Here is an 18,844-nt window from a genome sequence, read left to right as displayed (position 1 = left end):
TCTTAAAAGGTTTAAGAAACACTGTTTTAGAAAATATTTGCACTCTTTCCAAGAATATTCCAGAAGTATTGAACATACTTTATTGCTTTCTCATTTTGTTTCTTTTTTTCCACATTGTCATCATTCTTTTAAGAGTATGGGTGCATCTACATGGCACCCTAACCTCAAAATAAGATACGCAATTTGAGCTACACAAATTGCTTATCTTATTTCGAATGAATTTCAAAATAGGCTATTTTAAAATTTGGCACGTCTACACAGCACCAAATTTCGAAATAACACGCTATTTCAAAACATTCCTTAGCCCTCATGGAACGCGGGTTACCAGGATGCTGAAATAGTACACCCGTTATTTCGAAAAATATTTCAAAACAATGGGTGGCTTGTTAAGACGCAGGGTAGCTATTTCGGGATACCTCTGGTATCCCGAAATAGCAATGCAGTGTAGACATACCCTATGTGTCTAATGTAAGAATTATTAAACTAAAAGAATCAGCATGATCAAATAAAACACTTCTTTTCAACACCTGAATTCTTTTACACTTAAGATTAACAAATTGCTTTACACAATATAGAACTACTATAATATAAAAAAATTAAATTGAAACTATAGATATGGTCTTTAATATACAAAATTCTACAGAGGTCTTAGTGAGAAATGGGTTTGATTTCAGGCTTTTTTGTACAAATCAATATGACTATTGTTCTACCCGAGGAGTTTCCATCAAGAAAAGATGCCTCTTCTGGAGTTGTTACTTGTTACTGCCAGATTTGATATTACTTCCCATTAGTTTAATCCTCCTATGCTAGGTAGTCAAGTGGGTAAAGAATGGGCTATTTCCCTTATATAAAACTTAATACAAGGACAAGGCTACTAGTTGCAATTTATTAAATATGCCAGTTCTAATAAACAAAAATATAAACCATCACATTTGCTGCCTTTTATACAATGCAGTTTTCTTTTTATATTTAGCTAATTAAATTCTATTTATGTATTCATGCTATTTGTTATAGCTGTACTGTTTAATTATTTTACTTTTTTTCAATTAGTCTAGTGCTTATGATTTTGTTTGCAAGTTATGCCATTTAAAACAGCAGAGTGGGTAACCTATACTAGATTATATATCGGACAGTTTAACAGACAGCAAGAAAATGTTTTCAACACTTAAACCAAAGATTCAATTTTAAAGATGAAACTTTATATTTAATAAACTATTAATAAAGATTTCAAACTTGTTGCTAATAGGGATTCCATACATCAAAAATCTAATTCTTAATTTTCTAAGTTAAGAGTGCTTGATTTTGCAAACAATATTTTAGTGTAGTTTTTTGTATTCAATATGTACACATGAACACAATATGTATTTTCTTTATTTTTAATTTTCCTACAAGAATCACTACTCAGTGTATTCTTTAAAACAAAAAAATCTTTTAATAAAAAAAGGAACGCATAATAAAAACTAATTCTGATATTGTGTAATTATAGTTCCTAGCTTTTTGTTTTTACAGTTAGTAACTGATTAAACTACTATGCAGATAGCACCTTCAAGTGGACAGCAAAGGATACAGCTCCAACCAATCGGAATTCAGAGTAGTTATCACATTTATAGCTGCTAAACCAGTGACAGTGTGAATCCTTGTGATATGTAAACATACCTGTGAAATGTAAAAATTATTTCACATTATCTGCAATGAAAAAAATCTCCCCAAAGCATATTTTTGTTTCAAGTTTCCTTCAGCCTCTTTATAGCTAACAGAATGTGTGTATCAAGGAGTACTTTCATTTTAGATATTTTCCTTCCTTTCCAGAGAAGTACAGGTAGTCATTTGTCAATCTTGGAGGATACAAAAGTCACAAGCCTTATAGGCACATAAGGCACGGCTGTGGACTGTCTCAGAAACCAATCACTCAATACTGACATTGGCAACATTAAAGTCAATTTGTTAAAGAATTGTATTTAAGGTCTCTATATATAGAAACAAAAAATAGAGCGTTATAGTGAGTTGAAATTGCTGGAAAAAATAGCAAAATATGTTCTAATAATAGCATTGGGATATGTGGCTTAGAAACTGAAGAGATTAAGAAACCCTCTGGATAGTGCAATACTGACCACCATGTTCACAATTTTCAAGTAAGGAACAGTACCTCATGCAGGCATGTCCAGCATCTACACAGTTATTGTGCTTTGGCTTTTGAAGGTATGTCTACACAGCAAAGAAAAAACCCTAGCTAGCTCCTTTGCCAGATGACTCAAGCTTGTAGAATTTTGGGTGAGACCTAGTGAGATGGGAGGTCCCAGTGCTTGGTTCCAATGATTATTCTGGAATAGCTATTTCAATACAAACTCCACAATAAGAGTTCCTTTTCTAGATATGCTCAAATATATTCAATCAAGCAATCTGAAATAATTATTCTGGAGTTGTCTTTTTGGTAAATTTCCAAGTGTATACAAGCTCTTAGCTGTGTAGCTTGTATAGATTTAAATTATTCTACCTGGTCTATTAGTAAACCATGCAGTAAACTGAATTATTGCACAAGAACATGCATGAGGCAGTGAGACAGGATATGATCCTTCTGAGACATAATGGCTGAAGGGTGGGAACCTAAGGCCCAGGGGCCAGATTCAGTCCCCAACTTGCCTGGATCCAGCCCCCAAGGCTTGGGGCTCCCCCCAGCATTGGGGAGCCCCATGCTGGTGTTCCAGCCCATCTACTGTCCCCCCCACCTTGTAGCTTGAGCACACAAAATCCTATAGACTGGGTCCCCTTAGGCTCTGGTTCGTGAGGGGAATGTGAAAAATGTCTTTCTCCTTCCAGTCAGGGGCCACATCAGTGAGGGTTTGGATTTTTTTTGTTTTTGTTTTGCTTCTCACTTGTGTGTATGCCCAGTGGTCCCCAATCCAAAAAAGGTTCATCATTCCTGGTTAAGCTATCCCACCTCTCTCTCCCAGAAAAGTCAGTAGCCTTGTCCCATGCTTCTACAACTTAAAGAAGATCCTCACCTCTGGAAAGCCCCTGAACTGGAAACTAAGTGGAATAACAAGCCAATGGCAGAACACAAAGAATTTCTGCCAGTCCTGAATTCCTCAGATTTCTACTCAATGCCTTGAAAAACAGGGGACTCAGAGAGAGTGTAATAGAATACAAAGAGTGACGGGCACAGAAAGCGAGAAGAAAAGCAGGAATTAGAATAATACTTATCAGACTGGAGAACTGACCTAAGTCTTCACCCCGAAAGTCTCTAAATTTGATGGGTCACTGAAATAAAGGTCTCAGCTCTTCCAGGACACTTAGAACTGTCTTAGCAGCATGCCAATTGTTCTCAATTGGCTCAGCAACCAACACTTTCCATTTTGTAGGCATTGAGCTTTTCCTCTTTTTTCCTAACATAAAATATTCCTATATTTTGATTTCACAGTGGCAGCAAATAACTGCAGCTGGTTGGTTTGTCTGCTCCTGGTTCTTACCTCTCTCTACCTCCTCCCACTCCCATCTTTCCCAAATGACGGAGCCCACCCTTACTCCTCCAACTGAGCTACGTGACCCAACAGAGAATACTGAAAAAAGATCCAGGGTGGATGGGTGATGAAGATCCAGGGTGATGAAAAACTAAAAATGCCTATCCATCCCTGCTTTGATTAATCTTGGTTTTAACCTGTTCATTTAAAAAGTACATTATGAGGACTCACCATAGTCCGGGTGAAAAATCTGGCGAATAAGGAGAAGAAACCATTCTTTTGTTAGGCCACCCATATCAAGACCAGCCTCACCTACAAATGTAACTTTCAACTTTTTTTTCAAATCTGCCCTCTTCCATGTCAGCTATTTAAAAAAATACAAATTACAATAAATCAGAGACTCGAAGTATTTAATATAATAGAACTTAAGCATAACAAAAGGGTGCTTCTTTTATTTCTACAATCTCAGCGGGGTAGCCATGTTAGTCTGTAACTTTAAAAAAAATGAATGGTCCTGCAGCACCTTAGAGAGACTAACAAAAAATGTAGATAGTACCATGAGCTGTTGTGGGCCCAACCCACTTCTTCAGATGAATGGAGCAAGAGGTTTAGCGGTACAAATTGGTTTGAACAAAGACAAGAACGGGATGAGCCACTATATTCAACAACTTAATGACATAAAAAACTAAGTACCACACCCCACTCTATTAGCTTCAGTTAGCACGGACACTCTAATTTGACAAGATTTTTTCCTCTTCTCTTTCCCTCCCCATCTCCCCTCTTTTTCTATATATTTGAACCTTCGGACCCCTTGTTCCACTCAGCTGAAGAAGTGGATTGTGCTTACAAAAGCTTATGATACTATTTACATTTTTTGTTAGTCTCTAAGGTGCTGCAAGACAATTTGTTTTTTTAAGTTTTTATTTCTACAGTTATTATTTTGTGTGAAATATGAATCCATAAGGTTACTTATAAATCAAGTGCATATTCAAACAATTGTCTGGATTGGGGAAGTTAGGTAATTGTAATTGGTTGGCTATTCTCCCTCCTGGCTCATGACGTCTCTGCCACGACTTGGAAGCAGAGGCACCAAGTAGATCTCATTTACACTCCCTCTGAGCAACTGAGTCTGGGGCATGGCAGCAGTGGGTTAAACATTTGGATAAGAAATTGGGGAAACAAAACCTGAAGTATTTAATAACTTGGGAGCATGTGTAATTCTGTGAGTAAGTTAATGATAGAAAGGTAAGGGAGGTGTCACTAGAGTCATTAAAATTTACAGAATCATAATTTGAATCGTTCACCTTTTTAACTGATGATGGCAATAAACTTCAAGCATTCCTTCCATTTATAGGATCTGCAACCTTAAAATAAACTAATCTGGGTATCATATTTTAGTTATTAACTGAAAATACAGTATCATGGGTCAATGGCCTCAAAAGAACTTTGTGAGGGCTGCCACGTTCGACATGTCTATGTACAGTATATTTAAAAAATATATCTTTCTTGACTGTATAGCTACATAATTGTTCCAGACTTGTCCTGTTTGGTGCCATAGTCTTGGTAGGAGAAAAGGCGTTCAAATGATACCCAACTTGACCTTTTTCTTAGCACACTGTATCATCAAAATTTCCACAAACTCTAGGAGTTGGAGTGAGGACCCAGGAACAAGTGAGCTTCCCTGCCATGCCATTGCAATGATGATACCATAGATTTTTACAAATCAAAGAATACTTCCCTTTATCTTGCTAATATTATATTGCTCAACACAAATGAGATTTTACTACACTGTGCTCCTACACTACAAAGCTCAAAGAAAGAAGATAGTTAAGGAAGAAATCACACAGTATCTAAGGAATAGAAGAAGTTGGAACGCCTACCCTAGAATATGATACAATACAATCTGATGACTATGCACTGTATTCTTAATGAGTTAACTTCATATTCATATTTTTAAAATTTATTTTAGTTAGCATGCACAGTCACAAAATCTACATAAGCGTGTATGGAAAGTTGGTAATCGTAAAAAAAGACGATAACTAAAAACGTGGTTAGTTTCCTCAGCAACTACTATATGTTTTCAATAGATTCACTATAAAATAAATCCTATCAGACTGAAATTAAAATGTTACAAATACATTCCAACAAACATTAATTAAATTTCCATTTTCTTTACCTCATCAAGTGAATCACTAACAAGATGCATCCTTCTCACTTTCACGTTTAAGAATAACATATTCATGTCAGGTCTCTGCCTGCGAGAGACTTTGTCCACCAGGCTTTGCTATTTGTAATTTAAAACAAACAAAAAAATGAATACACCCAACATTTTTGCTTAAGAAGTCAGATCAACCCTCAGTACCTAGCATCTCCTCTTAAAAGCCACTACTCCCTTATGTCCAACACTCTTTCCTGTGACCTGTATAGATACTGTTGTATTCTGATCTATCATTGTCCACACTAGCATAATAAAATAGACAACTAACAAGGCTTTTCAGAGGAATGTATTCCCTCAAAATTATCTTCCCCATGAATCTAGCTTGCTTGTCACTCATGGGAATGGTGAAAAAAGGTCCATATATTGCAGAATATTGTACTGTAGAAACACATTTATGAAGGTACTACAGCCCTAAACATGTAAACATTCTTCATGGCTTTTTTGCAGACACTAAGTTAGAACTGCCTAATTGTTTTTAGAGGTTAGCTCTAAATTTCACAAATTGCAGTGAATAATTTTACAGAATGTTTAACAGATTAAAATGTATCACATTATTTTTACATGAATATCATTTATCAAAAAGTGACTTACCCTTGCCATGTTTATCATCTGTTGTTCTGAATCCCTTTGAATAATAACTTTTTTTGCTGCTATAGAAATAACGAATGGGTACTGACAGAAAGAAAACCTGAATGGCGAAACAGACATCAAGTCAAACAAAGTGTAATTTTTACGAAGGAGAAGCAAAACAAGAATAAATTTTTGTATTACTGGATAGCAATACTCCCCTCCACTAATGTCTCATTTGTAAATTTCTTCTGAAATAGCTATTGTACCTTTCCACATTGGGTGCACAGATGTTAATCTTTTACAAACCATTTTAGTATTAACTAACAAGGACTTAACAGTCACAGTATTTGAATGTACTTTTCCGCACAAAACCTTTTATCTTTATTGTAGCATCTGCCATTATTGTACTTATATGTGACTGAAGAACAAAGCCAGCTACTGTAGTATGCAAACAATCTTTTTGGTGTTAGATACTAAATTTGAATTGTTAAGCAGTTAATGAATAAAAAAAACCCTAACTGTTACATGATTTTGATTGCAAAAAATAAGTCTCATGTCTATTTTCCAGGCAATTAAAGCGCATAATGGAAATACAAGTATTTTATGCTATTTGCTAAGACCTGATTGACTTCTGGAGCTGTAGGTGACCAGCACTTCTGAAAAAATCAGGCCATTACTAATATTATTTTGCAATCAATCAAGAATAAGGATGATTAACACTCAAGGATCCCAAAAGTGACACACACCAATGGTTCTTTTGTTAGTTTTCTTTGTTAAATTTAAGCTCTCATGAAAGCAAGGGAATTGCACTACCAGTTTTTGCAAAGAACAGAGCACGCAGGTGCTATCCATGCTTCCCCATGTGGCTCTGCTAACATTCAGTCATGACAGGCAATAGTGTTATTGTCTTTTTTAACCTATTCACTGACAACTGTGTAGAACATCATAAAGCTACTATAAGTAAAGTATGACACTCCTTCTTAAAACAGAAGTTTGCCTTTGAACTTGTGCAGGAATTTGGAATTGGGACCCCAACATGAAAGGACAGCCCATTATACACTTGTCAAAGAACTAGTGTCACCTTTCATTTAATACCTAAAGTTTCTTTCATCCTTCACCTTTAGTAATATTATATGAGCATATCTGAAATGCCAAAAGTCAATAGTTAGTATTTTAGTCATCAGAGGGATCATCCACTAAAGAAGACTGCAGAAATGTTGATGCACCATGTAAATTAAAAATTAGCTTCCAAAATATTCTATACTGCTTGTTTAAAATTAAATTAGTGTAAAAACATAATAAGAAAAGCCAAAAAGGAGGTTAAAGAACAGCTAGCCAAATACTCAAAAAGGAATAGCAAATTTTTTTGAAGGACATCAGAAGTAGGAAGCCTACTAGACAACCAGCGGGGCCCTTGGATGATCGAGATGCTAAAGGAGTGCTGAAAGATGATAAAGTCCTTGCAGAAAAGCTAAATGAATTCTTTGCTTCAGTCTTCATGGCTGAGGATATTGGTGAAATCCCCAAACCCGAGTCATTATTTTTAGGTGACAAATCTGAGGAATTGTCCCAGATTGAGGTATCATTAGAGGAGGTTTTGGAACAAACTGATAAACTTAACAGTAACAAGTCACTGGGACCAGATGGCATGCACCCAAGAGTTCTGAAATAACTCAAATATGGAATTGTGGCACTATTAACTGGTTTGTAACCTAGCCTTTAAATCAGCTTCTGTACCTAATTACTGGAAGAGAGTTAACATGATGCCAATATTTTAAAAGGGCTCTAAAGGTGATCTTGGCATTTACAGACGGTCTAACATCAGTACCAGGCAAATTAGTTGAAACTATAGTAAAGAATAAAATTGTCAGACACATAGATGAACATAATTTGTTGAGGGAAAGTCAGCATGGTTTCTGTAAAGGGAAATCATGCCTTACAAATTTACTACAGTTTCCGAAAGAGGTCAACAAACATGTGGACAAGAAGGATCCAGTGGATATAGTATACTTAGATTTCCAGAAAGTCTTTGACAAGGTTCCTCACCAAAGGCTCTTAAGTAAGTTGTCATGAGATAAGAGAGAAGGTACTTTAATGGATTGATAACTGGTTAAAAGACAGGAAACAAAGTGTAGGAATAAATGATAAGTTTTCAGACTGGAGAGAGGTAACCAGTGGGGTCCCCCACGGGTCTGTTCTGGGACCAAACCTATTCAACTTATTTATAAATGATCTAGAGAAAGGGGTAAACAGTGAAGTAGCAAAATTTGCAGATGGTACTAAACTGCTCAAGATAGTTAAGACCAAAGCAGACTGTGAAGTTTCAAAAAGATCTCACTAAACTAAGTGATTGGGTAACAAAATGTCAAATGAAATTTAATGTTGATAAATGTAAAGTAATGCACACTGGAAAAAATAATCCCAACTATACATACAATATGGGGACTAATTTAGCTATAACTATTCAAGAGAGAGATCATGGAGTCACTGTGGATAGTTCTCTGAAAACATTCACTCAGTGTGCAGAAGCAGTCAAAAAAGCAAATAGAATGTTAGTAATCATGAAAAAATGGATAAAACCATGGTATGCCCACATCTTAAATATTGCGTACAGATGTGGTCACATCTCAAAAAAAGATATACTGACATTGAAAAAGGTCCATAAAAGGGCAACAAAAATTATTAGGAGTTTGGAATGGGTCCCAACGAGATATTAAAAAGACTTGGACTCGACAGAGTTCTATAAAATCATGAATGGTGTGGAAAAAATGAATAAGGAAGTTATTTACTTATTCCCACAATATAAGAACTAGGGGTCACCAAATGAAATTAATAGGCAGCAAGTTTAAAACAAACAAAAGGAAGTTTTTCTTCCCTGAGTGCACAGTCAACCTGTAAAACTCCTTGCTAGAGGATGTGGTGAAGGCTAGTACTTTAACAGGGTTCAAAAAAGAGCTAGATTAATGGAGGCTGGGTCCATCCATGGCTATTAGCCAGGATGGGTAAGAATGGTGTCCCTAGTCTCTGTTTATTAGGGGCTGGAAATGGATGACAGGAGAGGGATCGCATGATAATTATCTGTTTTGTTCCCTCCCTCTGGGGCATCTGGTATTGGCCACTGTTGAGAACCAGGATACTGGGATAGATGGACCTTTGGTCTAACTCAGTATGGCCATTCTTATGTAAGTTCTGAAACCACTGCTGATTGTCCCAGCTCTGCATGATAATGCTGTCCCACCAGTCTGAGCTAGTCTCCCTCTCAACCAGAAGCAGTGTTCAATTGTGTCCAGAGGAAATTAAGGGATGTGTGCAGCAGCAGGAGCACCAGGACTTGGTTGAACAGGGCCTGCGGGCCATGCTGGTCTTCATCCTGCTGGAGCAACATGTGGGCAGTTTGGAAGCACTGCACCATGAGGTACAGTATGAGGCCCATGAGTATGGCACTGCTTTGCAAAAGCTCTGGCTCCATGGTATCAATGCTGTGGCATCCGCGTGGGTAACCAGAGCACAAGAAAAAGACAGGCTTATAATGAACAACAAAAATACAACCTATTTTTATTCACTGTTAAACAAAACCCAACTTTTTTGACAGTTTCTCTTTTACCTGTGAGAGTTTCCATAACATTGCCAGTTATGATACTCTTCCATGAGATCAATATGATCTAATGTAGAATTATAAAAATCCGTATATGGAATAACAGCAGGATTAGCAAGGGTATTTGCAGCATCTACAAGAAAAACATATAGAATCCCTATCAGGAACTCTCTCAAACATCTATCCCAATGAGAAATACCAATTTTCAAGTTGTGTGATTATCAGAGTCCTTATAAAAGTGAATTGTTTGAACAGTCATTTCTTCTGAATGCTAGCTATAGCAATGCTTTTACTTTTCTAGTATAAATATTGTTATGCTTGGGCACCAATAATAAATGAATACTTTACAAACAATTTTAATAAAGAGAAACTAGAAAAATAAGTTGCAACATCAAGATAATTTTTATTTTGCAGTTTGTTATGTTCAGGGAGTCAAACTGCTTTTTTCTGTCATCTCAAACATATGTTTGACATATGCAATTTGACATGCAACTGTTATATATCTTTTCTGGTATTTTATTAAGAAGCAACAAATTGTGTCAATGAAATTAAAGTACCAACTAATGCTTATGATCAGTGACTTGTAACAGAACAAAATTCCAAGAATTAAAAAAAAAACAAAAAACCCCTGAAATTCTAATGGGAATCTAAAAAATATTTTTCTCATCAACTGATGACTGCTTTCCTGGAAAAAAAAAATCTTAATTTGACTTTACCTCACTATAAGGGTGATATCTTGCCCCGTTAAAGAGTAACAAAACTCCTATAGACTTCAGTGGGGCCAGGATTCCACCAAAGAGTAGTCTACTCATATAAGCTATAAATAAAAAGAGCAATGTATAGTCACCAGAACAATGGACACCTCTGACTAAGGAATCAATTGATTACTTACCCTATTTTTCAGTGTCCTGAACTCTTACCTAGATATTTCAAACACATCTACTGAGGCACCTTCCTATTTCCTTTCAGGGTTGCAATTCTCTCTCACATTGTCTGAGCTTCACAGTGAAATAATTAGGTACTACATTCAAATGAGATTTAGCAAACTTGTTATTGTTGTCTTGATGTAAAAAGAAGGCCCACACTGTAGACTTGAAATCACTCCCCATAAATGACTGAGAAAGACTCATTTCAACAAGCCTAAATTTAGGAGTTGCAATGCATTTATCACAGTCATTTAAGCAATACACTGGATTTCCAATCTCAAATTTAATACTAAGGTTTGTGAATATCTGTTCAGTCAACAATAAAACACTTGTATAAAGTACTGCACCTTACCAGAATTTCTGACTTTTGCTATATGCAAAATAAACAATGATGCATGGTTGGAAATTTTTAAAATCTGCCAATTCACCTGCATGTTTGCTAACAGGCTTGTGTCAATGGGATTTGTGGATTTATACATTAGCGACTTGTGGGAAATAGCCCATATCAGTCTCAGTCATATCTATGACTGAAAGCATCTCATATTTATTTGATCTATTTTCTTTTAATGGGGAAACAGAATTAATGATAATCATTTGCATTTGATTCATGTTCAGATTTCCAATATCTTTTTATATGTATCCTTCTTGCACTATTATGGTCTTAGTTGTCACAGCAACCTACCGTATAAACATTTTATAATCAACACTAGACGATTTGTCACATACTTAACTGAAATAATTTTTGTTTTTCTTCATTTAAATCACCATTCGGGAGGCAGGAGGGGAAGAGGCTAAGAATGAGGGATTCACTATCCAAGCTGCCCTGGGGAGACAGGATAATCCCAGCCTTCTCTCACCACAGCACCTTAGGGCCAGATGAGAAGCAACTGTCTATTGCCACTGCAGCTCTAGTGGGAACAGCCAGGGGATGGATACATGACCCTTGGCTAGGGGATAGACAGACACACAAACTTTCTGGAATATATAATAGATAACTGTCCCTTTTTCCATTCCTCCCCTCTACCGGTTCAATAAGGTAATAGGGGATGCAGCTGTGTAGGAAGTAGTACTGCAGAAAGGGATCTAGAGAGCTGGTGGGATAATACACACGATTGAAATATTGGTATAGAAGGTTACAGCTTGCTCAGGAAGGATAGGTGGGGGAAAACAGGGAGGAGCTGTGTTGTCTTATATATTGAAAATGTATATACTTGGACTGAGGTGGAGATGGTTGTAGGAGACAGACTTGTTGAGAGTCTATGGATTAGATTAAAAGGGATAAAAAACAAGGATGATGTCATGCGAGGGGGTCTACTACAGACCACCTACCCAGGTAGGAGAGGTAGATGAGGCTTTCTTAAACAACAAAATCATCCAAAGTGCAGAATTTGGTGGTGATGGGGGACTTTGACTATCCAAACATATGTTAGGAAACTAACACAGCGGGCACAGATTATCTAATAAATTCTTGGACTGCACTGGAGACATTTTTTATTTCAGAAGTTTGAGAAAGCTACTGGAGGGAAGCTGTTCTTGATTTGATTTTAACAAAGAGGGAGGAACTGGTTGAAAATTTGAAAGTGGAAGGCATCTTGGATGAAAGTGATCATGAAATCATAGAATTCATGATTCTAAGGAATGGAAGAAGGGAGAACAGTAAAACAGATTTCAGGAAGGCAGATTTAAGTAAACTCAGAGAACTGGTAGGTCCCATAGGAAGCAAGACTAACAGAAAAAATAACTGAAGAGAGTTGGCAGTTTTTCAAAAGGACATTATTAAGGGCCCAAAAGCAAACTATTCCACTGCGTAGGAAAGATAGAAAATATGGCAAAAGACTACCTTGACTTAACCAGAAGATCTTGCATGATCTAAAAATAAAAAAGGAGTCATATAAAAAGTGGAAAATGGGACACATACAAAGGATGAATATAAGCACACAATACAGGTATGCAAGGGCAAGATTAGAAAGGCAAAGGCACAAAATGAGCTCAAACTAGGTAGAAATATAAAGGATAACAAGATATTCTATAAATTTATTAGAAGCAAGAGGAAGACCAAGGACAGGGTAGGCCCATTATTCAGTGAAGAGGGAGAAACAGTAACAGGAAACTTGGAAATGGCAGAGTTGATTAATGACTTCTTTGTTTCAGTCTTCACCTAGAAATCTGATGATGAAGGAATACCTAACATAGTGAACGCTAGTGGAAAAGGAGTAGGTTTAGAAGATAAAATAAAAAAAGAACAAGGTAAAAATTACTTAGAAAAGTTAGATATCTGCATGTCACCAGGGCCTGCATCCTAATATATTCAAGGACGTGATAGAGGAGGTATCTAAGCCTCTGAGTTATCATATTTGAAAAATCATGGGAGACAGGAGAGATTCCAGAAGACTAGAAAAGGGCAAATATAGTGCTCATCTATAAAAAGGGAAATAAGAACAACCCAGGAAACTACAGACCGGTCAGTTTAACTTCCGTGCCCGGAAAGATAATGGAGCAAGTAATAAAGGAATTCATCTGCAAACATCTGGAAGAAAATAAAGGTGACAGGTAACAACTAGCATGGATTTGTAAAGAACTAATCATGTCAAACCAATACAATAGCTTTCTTTGATAGAATAACTAGTCTTGTGGATGAGGGAGAAGTGGTGGACGTGGTATATCTAGACATTAGTAAGGCATATGATACAATCTCTCGTGATCATCTTATCAAAAAAACTAGGCAAATACAACTTAGATGGGTCTACATAAGTTGGGTTCATAACTGGCTGGATAACCATTCCCAGAGAGTACTTATTAATGGTTCACAATCATGCCGGAAGGGCATAACAAGTGGGGATCCGCAGGGGTCTGTTTTGGGACTGGTTCTGTTCAATATCTTCATCCACCAATTTAAGATATTGGCATAGAGAGTACGCTTATTAAGTTTGCAGATGCTACCAAGCTGGGAGGGGTTGTAACTGCTTTGGAGTACGGGCTCATAATTCAAAATGATCTGGACAAACTGGAGAAATGGTCTGGGGTAAATATGATGAAGTTTAATAAGGACAAATGCAAAGTACTCCACTTAGGAAGGACCAATCAGTTTTATACATACAGAATGGGAACATAAAGAACGGCCATACTGGGTCAGACCTATAGCCCATCTAGCCCAGTATCCTGTCTGCTGACAGTGGCAAAACCAGATGCCCCAGAGGGAGGGAACACAATAGGTAATCCTCACGTGATCCCTCCCCTGTCACCCACCTCCAGAGAAACAGAGGCTAAGGTCACCATTCCTACCCATCCTGGCTAATAGCCATGGATAGACCTAACCTCCATGAATTTATCTAGCTCTTTTTTGAACCCTGTTAAAGTCATAGCCTTCACTGTATCCTCTAGCAAGGCGTTCCAGAGTGACTGTCTAGGAAGAAGTACAGTAGAGTCCCTATCAGCTGACGTAAATGGGACCGATTACCCATGGTCGGATTACCAAATATGTCGGATGATACGGACTCTACTCTAGAGAGCAACGGAACAGCTGATGCCGCTCCTGCAGGGTACGTCCCTGGCAGGAGTGGCATTAGCTGTTCCGTTGCTCTCTAGGAGAAGCTGCTGCCACGACAGTTCCAGGCAGGAGCAGCAGCAGCTTCTCCTAGAGAGCAAGGGAACAGCTGATGCCGCTCCTGCTGGAGACGTCTCCCACAGGAGCAGCATCAGCTGTTCCGTTGCTCTCTAGGAGAAGCTGCTGTTGCTCCTGCTGAGGCCGCTTTGTCCCCGGCAGGAGCGGCAGCAGCTGCTCCTACAGAGCAACAGGGCAGCAAGCGGGGCCATTCTTCCAGCCCGCGCTGTATCCGACCCTGCAGCTCCGGGGGACAAAGTCCCCCGGAGCTGCAGGGTCAAATTAAGTGGAGTGTCGGATTACAGAGTGTCGGTTAATCTGGACTCTAACGTACTGCAAAAAGGGATCTAGGGACCACAAGGTAAATATGAGTCAACAGTGAGATGCTATTGCAAAAAAAGCAAACATGATTCTGGGATGCATTAACAGGAGTGTTGTAAGCAAGATACGAGAAGTCATTCTGCTCTACTCTGGTAGACTAGGCCTCCAATTCTGACTAGGCCTCAATTGGAGTATTGTGTCCCCATCTGGGTACCACATTTCAAAAAATATGTGGAGAAACTAGAGAAGGTCCAGAGAAGAGCAACAGGAATGATTGCTCTCTAGGTCTAGAGAACATGAGGGAAGACTGAAATAATTGGTCTTGTTCAGTTTGGAAAGGAGAAGACTGAGAGGGGACATGATAGCGGTTTTCAAGTATCTAAAATGGTGTCTCAAGGAGGAGGGAGAAAAATTGTTCTCGTAGGCATCTAATGATAGGACAAGAAGCAACGGATTTAAACTGCAGCAAAGGAAATTTAGATTGGACATTAGGAAAAACTTCCTAACTGTCAGGGTTAATTGCCTAGGGAGGTTGTGGAATCTCCATCTCTGGAGATATTTAAGAGAAGGTTAGATAAGACATAAATCAGAGATGGTCTAGATGGTGCTTAGTCCTGCCGTAAGGGCAGAGGACTTGCCTCGATGCCCTTTCAAGGTCCTTCCCTTCCAGTTTTATGATTCTATAGTTGTCCCGGTCCCCATCCCTTGCTGCTCCCTCCTCTCCCCCAGTCATTCTGTAGTATAACTCTCTCCTGCCAGATCCCTCCCTTTCCATTTTATGAGAAACCAACAAAGTCTGTGCAAATCCCATTATCCTGGTACAACCAAACCCTCACCTTGCTTTTAAGTTATGATAAGAGAAAGCTGAATACTAAATTTGGTGGTCCTAGCTCTTAACATTTAAGAGGAGTTCTTGAATAAATGGACCTCCCAGATGGACAGACGGATGTGCATTTCTAAAATACAGAGTAAGCTATTCCCACTTGCACCTTTGAGCTTTGACTCAATCCTAAGTGGTCACACTGTTGTGGGAGAAAATCTCAACCACTGAAGTGCAAGATAAGATGGTGCTTCCTCTCTAAATAAACATACAGGCTTAGGAAAAGAAGGGATTTTTATATACATTAGATCATGTCTGCAAGGAAAATCTTGCTTTAGGATACAGATTCTTCTGGGATAAGGAAAAAGGCATTTGCTAGATGCAGACAGAGCTGTATTCTCCTCAGTATCAGGGGTGAAAAACAGAAATGCTGTGGGAATACCCTGGTCTGTTGATAACAGCGACTGCAGAATCTACTTTGTTAGTTACCATTTTCTCTCTCTATGCTTAAAAGAAAAAGCTCATATATTCTCACAGAGGTATGAACTAGGAATAATCAATTTTAGTTAGGAAAAACTCACTGAATAAAGCCAAGACTTTGGTTGCTGATGGAATCCACCAGGTACATTTTATCATGGGTGGGAATTCTTCAGGCTTTGCAGGAAACAGACGTAAAGAAATGAATTGCAGCAATCTGTCTACCAATTGCTTAAATCTCTTCTGTGAAATCCTAGAAGAAATACACTGAAGTTACCCCCCTAAATTATACTAGAATAGACAAAATTGCAAATATAAAGTTAATGACATCTGAATACTTCTAAAAATTGTTTTGACAATATATTTCTTAAAAGGATTTAGCAATTCAATTGAATGCATCAGGTATGTTCTAGGTATGCTTTCATCTCTTACATCTTTTTAATACTACTGTATGAGAAATTACTTCTTTACTAAATAGTTAATTGGTTCTTTAATAAAGTGAAAAATGGAAAGACAGAATTATCTGCTCTCTGTGAAGTTTATACTTTAATCCGGACAGGTTTTTGGCTTTTCTACATTGGCTGTAACAATTAAAAATGTAAATCCTCATGTTATCTGCTTAAACAAGAGAACAATCACTCTTTTTAAACAATGAGCAAAACCAAAATTTAGCTATTATAGTTTTAGTAAACTAGGACACATTTCAAGTTGAGAAGGGAATATTTCCCTTGTCATTGAAAAGCTTCCTCCAAATCTAACAGAAAATTTGCAAGACCAGGCTCATTCAGACTGAAGCCCTGTATCGTAAATGAAGCTACAGCCCCTAGAGGCTCCTACCAGAACAGTTACAACAGGGCCATGCTAAAATTAACATAGCCTTGTAACTTCCATAACTTTAGAAGGAGGACTCTCTATATTCCTCACAGCCTATTGCTTCCTGCCATACATGTTTTAGAAAATAAAACTTTTCAGTTAATATAATTAAAGCTTGTCAGAATAAAAAAAACTTTCATTAATAATGAAAGCATATTAAAAATTGTGATTCTATATGATGGAAAGTTTTTGTTGTTGCTGCTGTTGTTTTTACTTTTTAAACCAGTGAGCTAGGAAATGATGGTCCACTTCTGCCAAGGTTGCTATCTGTCTTAGCAAGTGAGCATAGATGACATAGGTAGATGTGTTACTAAACTGAGGATTCTGCAAAAGAAAAAATAAGCTGTTAGTACCAAAATTAATATAAAGAATAAAGCCATTACACTTTTCCAACCAACACATCATGGATGAAAATACAGTATTCTGAAAATTGAGAGTCAAAATTTATAAAACAATGTTTTTTATTTACAACTTCTGTTAATTTAAAATATATTGTATTAATTCAATATAGCAACAGAAAAAATAATAATGTTCTTGTGTTTTAAATAAACAAATCTCTGATTTCTGTTTAACAAAAACTTTGCTGCAATAAACATCAATTAAAATATATAAGTTAAGCAATACTTACGCAAGTTTCAATATCCTTATGCCTGTAGTTAGCACTGACACTATAGCTCAATATTCTATATAACTATATTTCTCCAAATAAATACTAATGGTTGACATCTTCTAGGATTAGAGCACTAGTCTTAATTTCTATCAGTGCCACTGCACTGGACTTATCACACTCCCACTATCACAGCAGGTTACATTTCACATAATTCATAGTTACTGCTCCTCCCTGGTGTAGCTGAAAACCTGTTCTCCTACGTGAAATAGATTCCCAATGTCTTGATCCCCAAGTGCTGGTGAACTGCTCTCTTGTGTATGAAATACATCAACATGACTCATCTATATTAGTAAAATACAGATTTATAATTCATCACAATTCCACTCATAGCAGTAACAGTCAAATGCGAATATAAATAAGACTCAGGCATTCTTACCTTTGTCTTGTTGCAGGAAACATATAAATATTATTAATACATACATCACATTAGAGCCTTATTTTAACTGTTGGAACAAAACATTGCTCAAAATATGAAGAATGTAGTCTGTTGGGAGAGTGGGCATGAGGGCAGATCAATGCAGGAGAGATGAGAAGGAAGTAAAATAACCCACTTTGCTTTCTCATTTTGCAAGAAGCAGGTTCCAAATAAAAATGTAAGAAGTTAACTGGTTACCCAGTAAAGCAGTAGCCTTATCTGTCTGCTTACAAGGTAACCAATTAACTGGCCCCACCAGCTGGCCACCACCAGCAGAAGTCTGCACTTTTGGTGGACCCGGCTGATTGGACCGTACTCATGGCTGTGGCAGGTCAGCCAGAGCAGCTTCTTTCTGCAGCTGCTGGGGGCTTAGATGGATGCCGCCCACAGCAGTGAACCAGTTAAACAAAACTGTGACTGACCCTACCCATGCTTCATGAAATTGACTTATGAACATAAATATTCATAACTAGAAGATGCTTTGGACAAAATAAAAGTCATCTAACCTGTCAATCTTAATGTCACAATCTTCTGGATCTGTAAACCTTACTTGGGTGCATGTATCACTCTTGTATGTAAAGTTAGACATTTGGGCTACGTCTAGACTGGCATGATTTTCCGCAAATGCTTTTAATTGAAAAAGCATTTGCGGAACAGAGCATCTAGATTAGCACGGACGCTTTTCCGCAAAAAGTGCTTTTGCGGAAAAGTGTGAGTGCCAATCTAGACGCGCTTTTCCACAAAAAAGCCCCAATCGCCATTTTCGCCATCGGGGCTTTTTTGCCCAAAACAAATCTGAGCTGTCTACACTGGCCCTTTTGCCCAAACAGGAGCAGCATAGTATTTCCGCAAGAAGCACTGATTTCAGACAGTAGGAAGTCAGTGTTCTTGAGGAAATTC

At 37.6% G+C, this 18,844-nt stretch overlaps 1 protein-coding gene across 5 annotated transcripts in view; it reads right to left on the bottom strand.

Annotated features, from left to right (window-relative positions):
- The window catches only part of HECTD2 (HECT domain E3 ubiquitin protein ligase 2), an 84,532-nt gene that overhangs the window by 21,834 nt on the left and 43,854 nt on the right, over window positions 1-18,844 (bottom strand). For all 5 annotated transcript variants that reach the window (XR_001367843.4, XM_006117449.5, XM_006117448.5 and 2 more), the window contains 7 exons: window positions 17,074-17,183; window positions 16,091-16,239; window positions 9,851-9,974; window positions 6,268-6,364; window positions 5,635-5,742; window positions 3,690-3,822; window positions 1,568-1,656 (listed from right to left, as the gene is read on the bottom strand). Coding sequence is in view for 4 of the 5 variants with exons in the window: in XM_006117449.5 (XP_006117511.2) it covers window positions 1,568-1,656; window positions 3,690-3,822; window positions 5,635-5,742; window positions 6,268-6,364; window positions 9,851-9,974; window positions 16,091-16,239; window positions 17,074-17,183 (810 nt within the window). In the remaining variant the exon portion in view is untranslated. The remainder of the gene's footprint in view (window positions 1-1,567; window positions 1,657-3,689; window positions 3,823-5,634; window positions 5,743-6,267; window positions 6,365-9,850; window positions 9,975-16,090; window positions 16,240-17,073; window positions 17,184-18,844) is intronic.

Source organism: Pelodiscus sinensis, chromosome 8 (genome assembly GCF_052426305.1).
Source record: "Pelodiscus sinensis isolate ZL-2025 chromosome 8, ASM5242630v1, whole genome shotgun sequence".
NCBI lineage: Eukaryota > Metazoa > Chordata > Testudines > Trionychidae > Pelodiscus > Pelodiscus sinensis.
This window is presented reverse-complemented; position numbering and strand designations above follow the sequence as displayed.